This window comes from Bufo bufo, chromosome 11, assembly GCF_905171765.1.
Source record: "Bufo bufo chromosome 11, aBufBuf1.1, whole genome shotgun sequence".
Classification (NCBI taxonomy): Eukaryota; Metazoa; Chordata; class Amphibia; order Anura; family Bufonidae; genus Bufo; species Bufo bufo.
This window is the reverse complement of record NC_053399.1, coordinates 14092588-14107792: the sequence shown is the minus strand read 5'-3', so window position 1 is coordinate 14107792 and position 15205 is coordinate 14092588. Positions and strand designations below refer to the sequence as shown.

Sequence of the window (15205 nt, the reverse complement as noted above, 5' to 3'; positions counted from 1 at the left end):
CATTTTGAGCTTCACATGATCCCAAACCTGCAAGAAAGTAGTTAATACTACATAGACCGGACAGGTGATGAGATGTTTAATGACTGATTTAAAGTCTAAGGTTGGGACTCCATGTTGCAGCAGGGTCGTACTGGGCGAGAACAGGGAAGCATAACTGGTTGTGGAGCAAGTTTAAGTGACTCACATTGATCTTGGACACAAGAACCCAAGTAACCACTGCAACATGGAAAACCTAGCCTAATGATTGGCTGTCCATATGTCATCTTACATTACAGCAGAGACATCAAAGTATATCCACATTTACTCACTTGAAAAATGGCACAATTTTGTTGGCCAGCACTTCGGCCGTCCGGAAGCCTTGAGAGTACAACATGACCTGTGCAATGAGCTGACGGTCAGGTTTTGTCATGGCCAAGCTGCGGAACAGTTTCTTCAAGTTGTCAGGCAGGTTGGATCTTCCGGCATAACCAGGGTTCATGGTGATGAAGATAGCCATGTCAGGGCTGACTTTCACTTGTTTGTTGAGCAGTTCACAGGTAACTGTGAGAGCTGAAAGACAACAGAACGACCGTTATCTAACAAGGTATGATCTTCATTGCCGACAAAGAGGTTTCCTTACTGCGCAACAGGTTACCCAGAATACCCCTTTTAATTCTGGCACCAAAGTTTGCCAACACTTACTTTTGTCTCTGTTTGGATCGGAGTGTTCCCTTAGAGCCTCCTGGATGCACTGCACCTGCTGAGAAACCGCCGACAACATGCGTTCCTCCAATCTGTTGAATTCGTCGAAACATCCCCAAGCTCCGACCTGGCACAGACCCACAAAAATGCGACCCATGGCCTGAAAGATAGAGAAAGAGGATGGTCCAGGGAATACCATCATGGAGACATGGGATCGGCATGACAGCTTTCAAAAATTCCTTTACCTGGAAGTCAAAGGTTTCGTCACAGTTGAAAACCAGCACAAATCGGCCAAGTTGGTGTCCAAGGGCTTTGACAGATTCTGTCTTCCCAGTACCTGCAGGGCCTGTTAAGCATATCCACAATTAACACCGTCGCACCCTATAGACCGATACAGACTTATTAATGTCAGCGTTCTAATAATGGGAAATGTACTTACCAAAAGGTGACCCTCCAAGTCTGGCCTCCAGAGCCTGGGTCATGGTCAGGTAACAGCGGTCAGTCAGAGGGGTTTGCACAAGTTTATCCTGGACACCCAGGTATTCAAAGCCATAGTTAAATTTTGCATTTGCCATCTGGATGGAAAGCTGCTGCAGAACATCAGTCTGCTTGGGATCAAAGTAGAACCTCATCTGGCTCAGCCACTCGAATGACTTGGAGTTGTCAACTCGGAGTTTCATGAGCGATCTGGTGACATCTCTCTGGTGCACCAGTTCTGTGATCTGTGGAGCAGTACAGTCATTAGCTACGACACATAGCGACATAAGAATTCATCAGATTAAAGAGAAGTTAACAGTTACCAAGTGTTCCAGTTTCCTCCTTCGCAGGGGTGGCTGCTCCATCAGCACAGAATCCGCCAAGACGTTCAGTGTGGCCTCCACGTTGACCATCACACCCTGCATGGGTTTGGAGTCACCTCCTCCATTGGACATGTTGTTGAGAGCAGACTCCACATTCTCAGACCAGGCAATCTGAGCCGAGAGGACCACAAGCTGAGCCTATGGGAAAAAAAATAAAAAAAATACATGTCAAGTGCTATACAGTTAAAAAACAAACAAATAAATTAAAAAAACACAAGATCTGTATGTCCATCAATACCTATATATTGTACTTGCATATAAAGCAGGTGTGTGCACAATTAAAAGGGGTATTCCCATCTTCAGTTTTCATACTTACCTTCGTCCAGCGCGACGTTCACTTCCTGGATTCGGCGGTGCTTGATTGACGTCTTCTCCCGGCCAGGCCGCGCTTGCGCAGAAGACTAATGTTTTTCTCCCGGCCGGGCATAGTACAGAGGCGGCGTGCGCGTTCGCGGCTCTGTACTATACTGGCCAGGAAGAAGTCATCAAGGCGCATGCGCGTTCAGGACATTGCATGGCCTGGCGAGAATCTTCAGTCTTCTGCGCAAGCGCGGCAGGATTCAACAGGAGAGGTGGCCGTAACCAGGGGAGACAACAATCAGGTAAGAGGGGACTTATTTTCTCAAAAAGGGTGGGAATTGGGTAATAAAATGTATTTAGAAAAATGACCACTGTCAAATCATAGAGATTTAACAGTGATCATTGTGATGGGAATACCCCTTTAAGTATTTTCTAAATATACTGCTCCTGAACTGCAAGATGAGGTGGCCATGGTCCGTGTTGCTTATATCCATACACTAGGAGACAGAGTATCCTGCTGTCTTTTAGGTTCCCATATCGACCTAGCACTATATAATCACCCTTGACAGTTTTGACTCCTGCACTGGATATTAGTGTCTAGAAGACAACATAGGACTGCATCTTCGAGCAGCTCTGAGCATGGACCATGGCTACCACCAGAAGCGAGATTTACCTGGTACTTGTCAATCCAGGAGATGTACGTGGCAGGATCGATGGCTGTGGACTTCCCGAAGATCTCAATTTCAGTCACCGACTCGGCCAGCAGTTTAGCCAGAGTGACTCTCATTTCTTTCTCCACCAGAGTAAGCCACTCATTGATCTTTGGATGCTCGATGATGGACACTGGAGTCTTGAAGAACACCTGTAAATACACACAAAGATCACAGGATGTATTTAATAGTTAAATCTCTTCTAATACGCCCTGCGAGTAGAAGATTCCGCCGTCTTCATGCACGTCAGTGTAATCTTTACCTCCTCTCCTTCCCGTGAGGAGATTCCCAGCACAACAGAACTGTCTTCATTCAGGATGATGCTGGACACACCAGCAAACATCTTCTTGAAGTGTTTCTGCAGTTTGGCGACATTTTTACTGTTTCCGATGATCTCCAGAAGATCTTCATCACCGACGAAGTAGAATCTAAAACATGGGTCAGAGAGAAGCCAAAAATATTAAGACAGACAGACCATGTATGAAGGCACAGTCTCAGACCAATCTAGATTTCTGCACTCGCAAATCAACAGTTTTTCTAACAAATAATGTATGGCGTGCTGATCATGAACGTCAGATTCTAAGAGGTTTGGCCAATGGGCGGCTAGTCTTAAGAAAAGTAGCCACATGTCAGTCCCCATGAATGAGAACTTTGCCTCCTTTCTACTGGGAATAGGGGGCAGTGCACCGCACCGCTCTTTTCTCGCAGAGCGGTCAGCCCCCTAAGGAGGAGGAAGTCACATACAATCTTTTATGGGAACGCCCCTTTATTAAAAAGGACCATGCCATTTATAACTTATGAAATGATTCACTCCAAATTGTATAGGTCAAAATCTGAAAAGGTTATGGTAACCACAGCCTCAGAACTCACCGTGGGAATGAGGAACGCTCCCTTTCCAGATATTCTCCAAGAGCTTTCTGGATTTTGCCCAGTAAATCAGCCAATCTTTCCAGAGATCTTTGCACTCCTTGGATGTTCAGAACGTCCATGACGAGAGGAGACTTTGTGACCTTCTTCATCAGTGACACAAATTCTGTGCTGATGCTGCAATAACAAAACAGCGCTATACATTCAGAGACTTGATCATTGCAGAGATTCATCGGTCTTATAAGGGCTTGTTCATGCGTTCAGGATTTGGTGAAGATTTCGGAGCAGATTCTGCACTTAAATCCTCATCAAATCTGCGCAGTCTCCGCATCCAATGCAAATGAATGGGGTGTCCTATATCCCATACATTTGTGAAAGAAATCAGTGCGGATCTGCGTTGGCACTGCAGCGAGATAAAAACAAATCGGTGAGAATGAGCATTATCATTCCCATTGCGGATTCCGGTCAGAAAAGGCTAATCTTCATGCAGATCTGCTGGCACATCCGCAGCAGTAACCTGAGTATCAGCCATGAATCCAGAGGAAAAATGCAAATAAAAAAGGAAAAAAAAAATATAAAAAAATAAAAAATGGACATACCTCTGGAAACGCTGCGTCTCCACAGGAAGCAGGTGTTTGATGTCAGCGCTGCCAGTAAAGATGCCTTCCAGGTAAACCCAGCGCCGCTGGACATCGATCCACACATCGAAAAGGGACATAATCCTGTTGAGCTTATCTTCCCAGCTCAAGGAATCTTCTTCAAAGACCTAATAAAGAACATAAGACTTATGAATGATGCAAGAGCGGATCCATGATGGTAATTTATCCCCTTAACGATCAGGCCCCATTCTTGTTTTTTTTTTTTTTTTTAAACTCCCCACATCCCAAAAATGATAACTCCTTTAATTTTCCTTTCACATAGCCCTTTTTGAGAGACCAGTTGTAACTTTTAATGGCACCATGTCTCGTATTGGCAAATGGGAAAGAGATTTTGTGGGGTGAATTTGGGAAAAAAAAATTAAAAATTAAAAATTCCACCAAGGTTTTTGGGGTTTTAATATTTAAGTGTTCAATGTGCGCTAAAAATGACATGATGTCCTTATACTGCGAGTCTGTACGTTAACTGCGATAATAAATTTGTATGGTCATTTTGTTTTACTACCTAAAAGATAAATAAAAACCTTAGAAAAAAGGAAATTTTCTTTGCATCGCCATTTTCTAACAACCATAACTTTTTGATATTTCTGACTACAGAGCCACGAGGGCTTATTAAACATAAAATGGCGAATAGTGGATTTTAATTTTTTGTTATGGCTTTCACCATGCAAGAGAAATATTTTTACATTTTAATAGTTCTGCCATTTTTAGACACGGCGATACATGTTATGTTTGTTAATTTTCAGACGTAAAACTGGGAAAGAGGGTGATCTGAATTTTTATATATATTTTTTTGCCTTCTCCACAGTAACTTTTAGTCATTTAAGGGGCTGGAGCCTGGTTGCTTGTCCATACATCACAATAGATTATTGTGGTCTATGGGATTATGAGACACTGCCTGTTGAGCCGTGCCTCGCACATGGCAATACCCATGACAGGCCTAGGGACCTTCAGAAGGCCCAGGGCTGTCATGGTAACTGATCAGAGCTCTGCAACTTCGCTGCAGGGGCTCCAAATGGAAGGCAGAGGAGGCTCCCTCCCTCTGCCTAACTTCACAGATGATGCGATGGCCATTGACCGCAGCATCTGCGTGGTTAAACTACCGGATTCAGCGTCATTGCCGATCCTGGGCATTGCGGCCAGGTGTCTGCTGTATAATACAGCTGGCAGTTGCCATGTACAGAGCGAGCTCAGTGTGTAAACGCGCCACATGCACGTTAGTGCCATACATGTACGCCATTATATAAGCACTATTCAAATGAAGTTCCATCCATGTAATATATGGATCGACAGCCTCTCAGAACAGGAGCTTCTCTTACCAATTACAGTTCTGGCTCATTGAGAAAGATCCTAAGGTCTTATGGAGAGAGGCTGTCAACCCCCTTAAGGGGGAAGTGTAAGACAGTACCTTGTAGTAGGGAGAAAGCTTCATGGCAGAAACGCTGTTGATGTGTTCCTTGACTTTATTGAACAGATCGTCCCAGCCGCGGATCAGGCGACATTTGTTCTGGTAGTTGACAAGATCCAGTTCATACGCGTTCCACACTTCTCGGATCTGGACGCAACCAAAAATAGACAGATTATTAATAAATCCACTATACCCTGTGAAGGAAAGGCTTCTACACTGAACTATTAGATTGAATAACTTACGTGTTAGCGAAAAACCAGAATTAAAGTTAAAGGGGTTTTGCCATCTCAGACAATGGGGGCACATCACTAAGATATGTCCCCATTGTCTGATAGACGCAGGTCCCACCTCTGGGACCCGCACCTACAATGATAACGGAGTGGGGAAATTAGCCGAGCAAGAGGAGAGTGCGCCCTCTGTTATTTACATCTGCCCCATAGAAATGAATGGGAGCAGGGGTCGCGCGTGCGCTCCCATTCACTTGTATGGGAGCAGCACTTGGTGGTGGATGGACGCCGGGAAGTCTGGGGGTCCTCCAGCCACTGCTCTCCCTGCTCCATTCTCATTGAAGGTGCGGGTCCCAGAGGTGGGATCGGCACCTATGAGACAATGGGGGCATATGCTAGTGATATGCTCCCATTGTAGGTGATGGGAATACCCCCTTAATAATACGGTCCATGCACTGTTACCTGTGAGCGACTGCATCCTCTATGACTTGGGGACAGATTAACACCTCTGTGCCGGCACCCAAGTCATGGACGATACAGCCACGCGGTCTCAGACTGATAATGCAGGCATGGTTTTCTTCTGAACCTTCCTAGAGATTAGGGTTGAGCGAACTTGTGTTTTTACGTTCGGGTTATCGAAGAATCACGTTATGGATTCCGCTACCACAGACCATAACGGAATTTAGAATCCATAACCCGAACCCGAACTTTAGACGCCGAACTTAAAACACAAGTTCGCTCAACACTACTAGAGATCTCACACAAACGGCAGAACATACTGTAAGCTAAGCTGGTACAACCCTACTATTTACCTGCTTCAAGAATTCCTCCAGAGCCATTTCTCCTTGAGCAACCAGAAGGACATCCTTGACAATTGCCTCATTCCTTTGCAGGTCAACATCCCAGATCTGACCAAGGGTGAGCTCGGACACCACCCAATTGACACGCAGCCTCTTCATGAGCTGTTTCCAGTGCCGATCTTTCAGGGCTTCAGACTTCAGTTCGATCACCAGCATGTTCACCTAGTGGAAGCAGTAGATGGCACCTCAGTATCGGTAACATTCGCCCAGCAATTGAATTGCAGATGGGATCAATGTTTCACCTTCATGTAACCCTTCAGAAGTCTCTGGACGTATTCATAGGATGCATACTGACGTAAGCGGGCGGGGAAGTTCTTCAGCTGATTCAGCAATCCATCCAGGCTCTGGCGTAGCTGTAAAAAAAGGACAGACCGTAATGTAAAAGCAGTCCTGTTTGCATGGGGATACTTCTTGGCGGTTACATACCTTGCGTGGTTGCACAGACACCCATGGCTGCTCCTTCATTTGGTCAATCTGTTCCCATACTTTGGAGAGTTCGGACCAGACGCCCTTGAGATCTTGCAACTCTTCCAATGCAACCTGCATGGAAAAACCAAAAGCACAAGTATTCAATATCGCACAGGCTGTATATCGCTAGGATGATATATGTATACAAAAGCTAAACAAGGACAAATCAAGTCTTCACCTGAACCCGCTCTTCGCTGCCGCTCAGCAATCCTGTGTCGGTCAGCTCCAAGGCCTCCTTGGCTTTGGCACATTTTTCCCGGTCATCTTTCAGTCTGCCAAACTTTCCTTCGTATATTGTGAGGGCTTGAAGCGCCTCCTCAGGTCGCAGGCTTCCCTGAAAAATTCAATGAGAAGAAGTCAGAAGCATCATAGAGAAAAATGAGGAGCACTAAAACACGCAGGTTTTGGGGGCGACTGTCCCCCAGCCCTAAAAGTTTGAAGTTTCCAATGGACAAGTACACACTTTTTTAGAACATTTTTGCTGCAAAATGAAAAAGTATCAGGCTAAGGCTTTATTCACATACAGTCCCAGCATATACCTTTTACACAAGTCACTGTCTACCATAAGTCATCCGTGGGCCACCATTTTAAAAGGGATAAGGCCTCAAAGTGAGGGGATATTGATAGAGAATGCCATCTCTATGATCGGTGGCTGTGCTTAGCACTGGGGTCCTGGGTTTGGATCTCACTAGGGACAACATCTGCATAGATGTTCCCATGTCTGTATGGGTTTCCTTCCACACTCCAAAAAAATATACAAATATGCTTCCTATGAAATTGACCCTAGTGTGCGTTGGGGTGGAGAGCATATAAGGCTGCAGTAGTCTTCCCAGGGAGTCGCTCCAGTTCATGATAATAAAGGGGCCTCTGTGCAAATTTAGTGCTGCATATCATGCTATACATATTGTGTCTGACTATATTGGAAAGCGCAGAAGGATGTACGTGGTTCCATATTTAGGAATGCAGTACACCCCCGTCCCATGCCGCAGTTTTTTTTTGCTTTGTCTGGTTTGTAACCTGAACAGAAACCACAATGATCTTACCCCGACAGGCTTGGTCTTCTCCCAGTCAGTCAGCAGATCGATACTTCGGCTCTCCACAGCTCGGTCCTCCTGAACGATCTTCATCTGCAGATTTGCCACTTGCTGCTGAATGGCAGAGTCTTTGCGCCGCATGATGTCATTAAATGCACCCCATTCGCCCTCAATGTTGTCGATGTAAAGCCAGGACGATGGGAACTGGAAGCGCTGTTTCTCCAGCAGGCGCTGTCCGTTCCTATAGAGCTGCAGGAGGGAAGTGCACATTAAAGGGGGCAAGTCAATAGTAGGACATGTATAAAAAGATGGTAACATACAGAATAAGTGTCAGACTTACATCGACTTGTTTCTCAAACTGCTTGATCTTCCGCTTCAGAGACTGCACGTAGGTGATGAAGGTCACAGCATCAGATGTACTGGCAGTGTCCACTGAATGCTGCTCCAGCTCTTGACGAGACTGCAAGTAAAAGTCGACATAGTGAGGAACGGACGGCTCCGTCAAATGTGCTGACACATTATATTCTCAGCCTGTACCACATAGGGGACACGGCATGCCTCTAGGTCTAGGGGTTACCCGCACAGTTCTCAGTGTATGATCGGAGCCTTGCTGGGCACTTTGATGTAATTAGAGTTTCACTTGGAAACAGTGGAATATGCTAGATGCTTCAACACTCCGGGTCTGACCTCTGGGGTTCCTTCCGGAGCCCTTTCCCAGCACAGAGATGGCTGTTCAAGTCCACAATTTCTGTACTTACCATTCATTAGAATGGAGAGCGGCAACACGCCAGCCTTTTTCACAGTAAGGTTGACTTAACACAAATGGCGGATTTGCACAAGAACAATCCAAAGCGGATTATAGTATAAGGCAAGTAGAGGAGATGTTAGAAATGCCATATACTCAAATAGGTTGCAGATTTCACCACCGTCAATGTAGCAGCAGTGAAATGTGTGGTAAACCTGCAGCGGCGGGCAGGCTTTGCTGTGGATTAGTGGCAAAACCTGCAGCAGAATTATTCTGCCGCATCTGGACATACCCCCCCAAGAGGCCACCCTCATTTTTAGGGTCACGATCACCTATTCGTAAAGGATAACCCATTTTCAGGATCAGAAAGAGCCCCCCCCAGTAAGACCCATACGAAGACTCACCTTGGAGATCTGAGAATGGAATTCAGTCATGTTATTCCCAAGCATCTGCCCGAATTTGCTGAGAACCTCTTTGTGCCAAGAATCGTATTTCAAGTTCACTTTGGATTGGACTTTTCCGTAGTCGATGATGACTGGACCAAATTCCTTTCTGGTCTCTGCGTTGTCGAACGTCCCTCTGGCCTTTCTGATCTGAACCAGCAGCGCCTGCCATTTATTCAGATCTTCTTCCAGTCGATTGTATATGTTTTCCGCCTGCATATCCCACAGGCACTGGTACTGCAGCCACACCTGCGGAGTAATGAGCAAATGACAAACTTCAGTTCCATACCTAAAAATCCATTAATTGTGCATTTTTGGATTACTAGAAATTCTATACCAGAACAGTCATTTCACATGTGTGGACTCCCATGTGACAGTCAGTATGGAGACAGTACAGTAAGTGCTGAGAAGTGGACAGTCTCTAGAGATTCCAGTACCGGGTTATTTCCCTGTAAATCGGGCACGGGAATATTTTTGGTGTATATGGTTCACAAGACACAGATCCTGGCCAAGTGCTTAACTGCAGAAATGTCCTAGCCTTGTCCTCAAAACAGACAATTTGACATGTTTAATTTTTTTGGGGGGCCACGGAATGGACTTACGAATGCAGACAGCACACGGGTGTGCTGTCCGCATCTTCTGCGGCCCCACTGAGATGAATGGGTTCGCATTCGATCTGCAAAAAATTCAGAAAGGATGCGGTCCAAAGCCTAAAGCCTTGTGCATGGACCCTAATGGGGGATTTCTGAATTTCACAACTATTTGTACTAAGTGCACCAGATGTCCCATTTAACCTATGGCCTTCTCTTACCTTGACGTACTGCTCCACCTCTGTGACAATGTCCATAACGGCCGAGTAAGCTTCCTCCAATCCAGCAGGCCCATCGGGCATTCGGGTCAAGGCGTTGCGATAATACTTCTCTTCTTCAGACAGTTCGTAGTGGACGCCCACCTATCTCACGGCACAGAGTTGCAGCTTGTCAGGTCTAATTAAAAACAGTGGGTGCAGAATATCTATGGAGGTGAACTTACCTGGTATCTCTGACTCTGAATTCTGGGTAGAGACAAGATCACCATTTTCCAGGAGAACAGCTCTTGATAAAGTTTGTATCTGCAGTCTTCAATTGGTGGATTCAGGTAAATGACCTGATTGGTGATGCGCAGCTCATGGACAATATTCTGCAAGGAGAAGTTAAAGGCGTTCAGGTGGGAGAACTGAGGAACCTCCAGTATTAAAGGAACGGTAGACTTCACTTACCTTGATTTTCGGTTCACCACCTGGTTTGTGGCTGACCTGGGGAGCATCGGTGTCCATATCAACTTCTGCTTTGTCGTCAACCTGACCCATGAGGACCTGAGTCCATGTTTTCAAACCAGCTTGTAGACGGACTCCCAGGATCCTTTCAATCTATGAAGAAAGGACATAAAAAAGTCAATTCCAATATTGAAACCCACCCCCAATTAGCAAAATGTATTTCAACCCTGTCCACAAGTCATCTATGGTATTGCATCTCAGCCCCATTCACTTCACACAATCTGTGGACTGCTGTAGCGCTGTTTTTGAAAGAACCAGACATGATTTTCTAATCCTGGACAAAACTTCTTGAGGAGACCCAGCAAGCATGCAGAGTTTAATTAGTAATACTTCCTAGGGAATAGTCTGCAAATAAGCTCTCCTCCATAAGGAAGAAAACCGTTTCTAGATAGGTAACCTGTAAAGTCAATGTCGGACCCATTAAGGAGTCTTGAAACATGACTAAGGTACGTCAGCCAAAAGCAGAAACACCCATATGTAGACCGCACTGATTCAGAGCTTTTGCTCCCTCATCAGTACAGAGTAGAATACAGGTTAAATGGGCAAGATGCCTTTAAAGGGGTTCTGCACTTTGTTTAAACTGATGATCTATCCTCTGGATAGATCATCAGCTTCTGATCGGCGGGGGTCCGACACCCGGGACCCCCGCCGATCAGCTGTTTGAGAAGGCAGCGGCGCGGCCTTCTCACTGTTTACCGCCGGCCCAGTGACGTCACGACTAGTATCAATTAGTGTGGGCGGGGCTAAGCTCAATTCAAGTGAACAGAGCTTAGCCCCGCCCACGCTAGTTGATACTAGTCGTGACATCACTGGGCCGGCGGTAAACGGTGAGAAGGCCGCGCCGCTGCTGGAGCGCCGATGCCTTCTCAAACAGCTGATCGGTGGGGGTCCCGGGTGTCAGACCCCCGCCGATCAGAAGCTGATGATCTATCCAGAGGATAGATCATCAGTTAAATGAAAGTGCAGAACCCCTTTAAAGCCTTGCATGGTACTGGTTCACTCACAAGGATCCATTGACTCCACAAGGGAGCAGTGAACACTTGGTGTCACCCTCTAGTGGCAGAGTTCACATCTACATGACAATTACCTCCATATCAAGTTTGTTGACCCAGATGGGAAGGTTGGAATAAGAGTGAAGGTTCAAGTCATCCACAGCCTTTTGGACTCTGTTCAGGATCTCCGAGAAGGTTTTGTGGTCATACAGGCAGGTTTCTAGAGATCGAACTTCCAAGTCGATTTTCTCTTCGATAATGAGCAGGTCGTCAACCTGGAAGAGAAGGTTGGTCACTAAAATGCTACGTACAACTCTACTGGGGATGGATCACAAGCATGGACCCAGTGTATACCTTTTCTTGGAAGTTGAAGACGGTCTCTGCCAACCGCTGGACATATGGGTCGAGCTTGTAGGACTCCCATACCAGAGCGATGCCCTCGGCGATCAGAGCCTGGACTTCTTTCTTAAGTCCTGCAACCAGCAAGATTATGGTGTTGCGTTCTTCCACTTTTTCACATGTACGCTCGTAAGTGCGGACGCTTTCAATGAGCGAGATGGCGAAGGGATACAGCTGGTTGGCCTGGTGGGCCTTGTTGACAATGGCCAATGGGACGCGGAAACCGAGCCACTTCAGATTGCGGACTTCCTTGGACAAAGTTATGATTTCCGGCAGGAAGTTGACTTTGAGCTTGAGCACGTTCCCACTCCTGCCCCTGGCACGGGTGCTTTCGATGGCGAAGATACGTCCTGCCACTCCTAGGTTGCGTTGTTGAACTTTCCTTGCCCAGTCGTCAAAGATTTCTTGGGTATTGAGCTTCATACGGAAACTGTCTCCATCTTGCTTCAGCTTCTGTCCTTCAACGTGGTTCTCCCACCCTTTGCCAAGGACATCTTCCACCCGCTTCATGTATGCCGTCAGCTGCCGGTCAATCTGTTTGGCCCAGATTATGGAGCCAGACACCGGAGGGAGGTCTCGGACGTGACTCATTTTGCAGGCCTGACTTTGGGGGTACTGCACTTTGAACTTGTCATGAAGAGACTCAATGTCATCTTTTACCCGCTGGATGAGCTGAGTCTGATACTCCCGGATGGCTCCTCTGATGTGGGGTCTAACAAACAGAGCGTTAAATCGTGAGAAGATCCTGAACATTTCATTGGCATTCTTCGCTGTGCCAAGCTGATCTCGTAGGCGGGCAGTGATCCTGGTCTCCACTCGGTCGATTCTTTCATCGTATCTCTTCAGAGCGGCTTCCCATGCTTCCGTGCCTTCTTTTGAGACATCTAAACCATCAACTTCCTTGACGTTTTCATAAGCGAGATTTACTTCCTCTATTGCATTGGCATCTGCTGCATCAAACAGGACTTCTGCCACCTTCATGTCCTGAGGCTCTGGGACTTCCCCCTGGTTCTGTTGAGCAACAGCTGTGACCTATAGAACAAAAGCAATGACAGTTTTCATATGCATGGTGTATACTGGACAGGCATATGGATCCAAGCTTGACCCAACTGGTTTAAAGGTCCTGTCCATAGATCCTCTATGAGGCGGAGTGGAGAGCTGCTAGATCGAGTCGTCCATATATTAGATATATTTCTGAATGGCCACCAAGGACTGCACAGTTGGTTTAATTCTAAGAACTTTGAAAATAGCAGGCGCTTGCTTATTTTTGGAACTCATAGAAGCAAATAGAGAGGGCTGTGCACGCTTAACTACCTCCATTCATAGCAGCTGCAAAATGGTTGGGGGACCCCATAAGTCAAACCTGCACCTACCGGACATTATGGCACATCCTGTCATCTTCAGTGTCACCGCCTGCATTGTATACTAGAAGGTCACAAACCACTAGTATTAGTGCAGTTTTTATTTATTTTATTTTTTAAAGTGCATATTGTAATGGGACCACTAAAAGTAGCAGACGCCATATATACGGGACACCGCCAGGCACCTCCCCATTCTAAACATGGAGCGGCATGTCGGTGGCACCGTCAATGGCAGCGTGTACATGCGCCATGCTTTGTAGCTAGGAGATAAGCTTATACCTGAGGTCTCAGCACCCGTACGATGACCGCTCGGAGCTGTTCATGCTGGCGCCTGAATTTCCTCATCTGGTCCAGCCGCGCCTGCAGCTTCCGGTGAGCCGGATTAATCCTCCAAACCATTTTCAGGTTCTCCTCTCGCTTCCGTTTTACGATGTCTCTCAAAAGGACTTGAAGTTTCTCGTACTCGTCGTCCCAGGTTTGGAAGACTTCAAAACAGGCAACCATGACCTAAAGAATTAAAAATAAATAAAATAAAATAGCGTTTTAATATTTTCAAGGGGTTGTCCACAAATATAGCAACTTCTTAATACCAGGGACAACAGATAATTAATCGTGAGGAGCGCTTGAGCTTTGGATCATAGACCCCAAGTCGATTTGTTCAAGCCTAGTGAGGGTCACTGTACCTTTAAGAAAGCACCTAAAATGCAGTTGTCTCTTAGACACACAAGGAAGAACCCCACTTGAAATGATCTCGTCATGGCCGATACCTGATGTTTAAAGCTCGTACCTTCTCAAACTCTTCATAGGCCACGTGCATGAGTTTTCTCGTGCCCAGGACTTTCAGGAGCTGAGAACTGAGATCCCTGGAAATGGCTTCAACCAGTCTCAGTGCCCTCTGAATTGGGTATTTTGTGTTCCTGATTTTCCGGAGGTGGGTGAAAATGGCGACTAGAGCCTGCCTGATTTTGTCCAGTTCGGTGGCGGACAACAGGTCGTTCAAAGGAAAGTCCTTCATCAGCGGGTTGTAGTCATTCACTGTTTCCAGGGCTTGCTTCAGGCCTGGGAGGCGAGAAGGAATGAAAAAGGTTAATGGCCATTTTTAAGGGGTCGTCTTCTCTCTTTGATGGACATCTGCACTACCTGCAGCACTGTGTCACATCATCATCTAGTCCAGGGGTCAGCAACCTCCGGCACTCCACCTGTTCAGAAACTACAACTCCCAAAATGCTTTATTCACTTCTGTGGGAGTTCGAAGAACAACTGAGCATGTTTGCACGCTGGGAGTTGTAGTCTCACAGCAGCTGGAGTGCCAAAGGTTGCTGATCCCTGACCTAGACCAATGCCTCTGACAATTGAAAGACTAAAGCCATTGGACAATGCGGTCATGTGACTGCCTGACAGGATCCCAAGGGGTAAGAGTTCTTCTCAGAGACTTTACCTGTGTCGGTGTCAAAGCTCACAGTGGCGTGGAAACGCTTCCCGTGCTTCAGGATGTCCAGTGTGAGAAGAACCTCAGGGCTCTCGCGTTTCTCTTGAATACGGTATAGCGCCCTCTCCAGGTTCAACCAAAAACTGATCTCTTGCAAAGCTGTTCCAGAAGCCGGATCACGATCCAGTTTTGTCACCTGCAAAATAAAATGTCAGATTCAGGACAAAACTGAAGTGAAACTGCAGACACTGTACATACATTACTTCTCCTGTACTGATCCGGAGTTACTTCCTGTATTATACTCCAGAACTGCACTCACTATTATGCTCTGACACCTGCAAAATAGCAAGTGCACCTCTGGAGTATAATAAAGGATGTAACAGGATAAGTAATGTACACAGTGACTGCACCAGCAGAATAGTGAGTGCAGCTCTGGAGTATAATACAGGA

General features: G+C 46.3%; 1 protein-coding gene across 2 annotated transcripts in view; it reads right to left on the bottom strand.

Moving 5' to 3' along the window:
• The window catches only part of DYNC1H1 (dynein cytoplasmic 1 heavy chain 1), a 56219-nt gene that overhangs the window by 34992 nt on the left and 6022 nt on the right, over positions 1-15205 (bottom strand). For both annotated transcript variants that reach the window (XM_040411597.1, XM_040411596.1), the window contains exons 5-29: positions 14765-14951; positions 14114-14385; positions 13606-13833; positions 11921-12997; positions 11662-11841; positions 10518-10667; positions 10292-10438; positions 10071-10211; positions 9221-9508; positions 8412-8531; positions 8081-8320; positions 7216-7371; positions 6996-7109; positions 6812-6922; positions 6522-6731; positions 5483-5629; positions 4018-4184; positions 3422-3595; positions 2814-2979; positions 2515-2703; positions 1482-1679; positions 1121-1403; positions 927-1027; positions 682-841; positions 309-549 (exon numbers count right to left, since the gene is read on the bottom strand). In XM_040411597.1, coding sequence (XP_040267531.1) covers positions 309-549; positions 682-841; positions 927-1027; positions 1121-1403; positions 1482-1679; positions 2515-2703; positions 2814-2979; positions 3422-3595; positions 4018-4184; positions 5483-5629; positions 6522-6731; positions 6812-6922; positions 6996-7109; positions 7216-7371; positions 8081-8320; positions 8412-8531; positions 9221-9508; positions 10071-10211; positions 10292-10438; positions 10518-10667; positions 11662-11841; positions 11921-12997; positions 13606-13833; positions 14114-14385; positions 14765-14951 — 5447 coding nt within the window. The remainder of the gene's footprint in view (positions 1-308; positions 550-681; positions 842-926; positions 1028-1120; positions 1404-1481; positions 1680-2514; positions 2704-2813; positions 2980-3421; positions 3596-4017; positions 4185-5482; positions 5630-6521; positions 6732-6811; positions 6923-6995; positions 7110-7215; positions 7372-8080; positions 8321-8411; positions 8532-9220; positions 9509-10070; positions 10212-10291; positions 10439-10517; positions 10668-11661; positions 11842-11920; positions 12998-13605; positions 13834-14113; positions 14386-14764; positions 14952-15205) is intronic.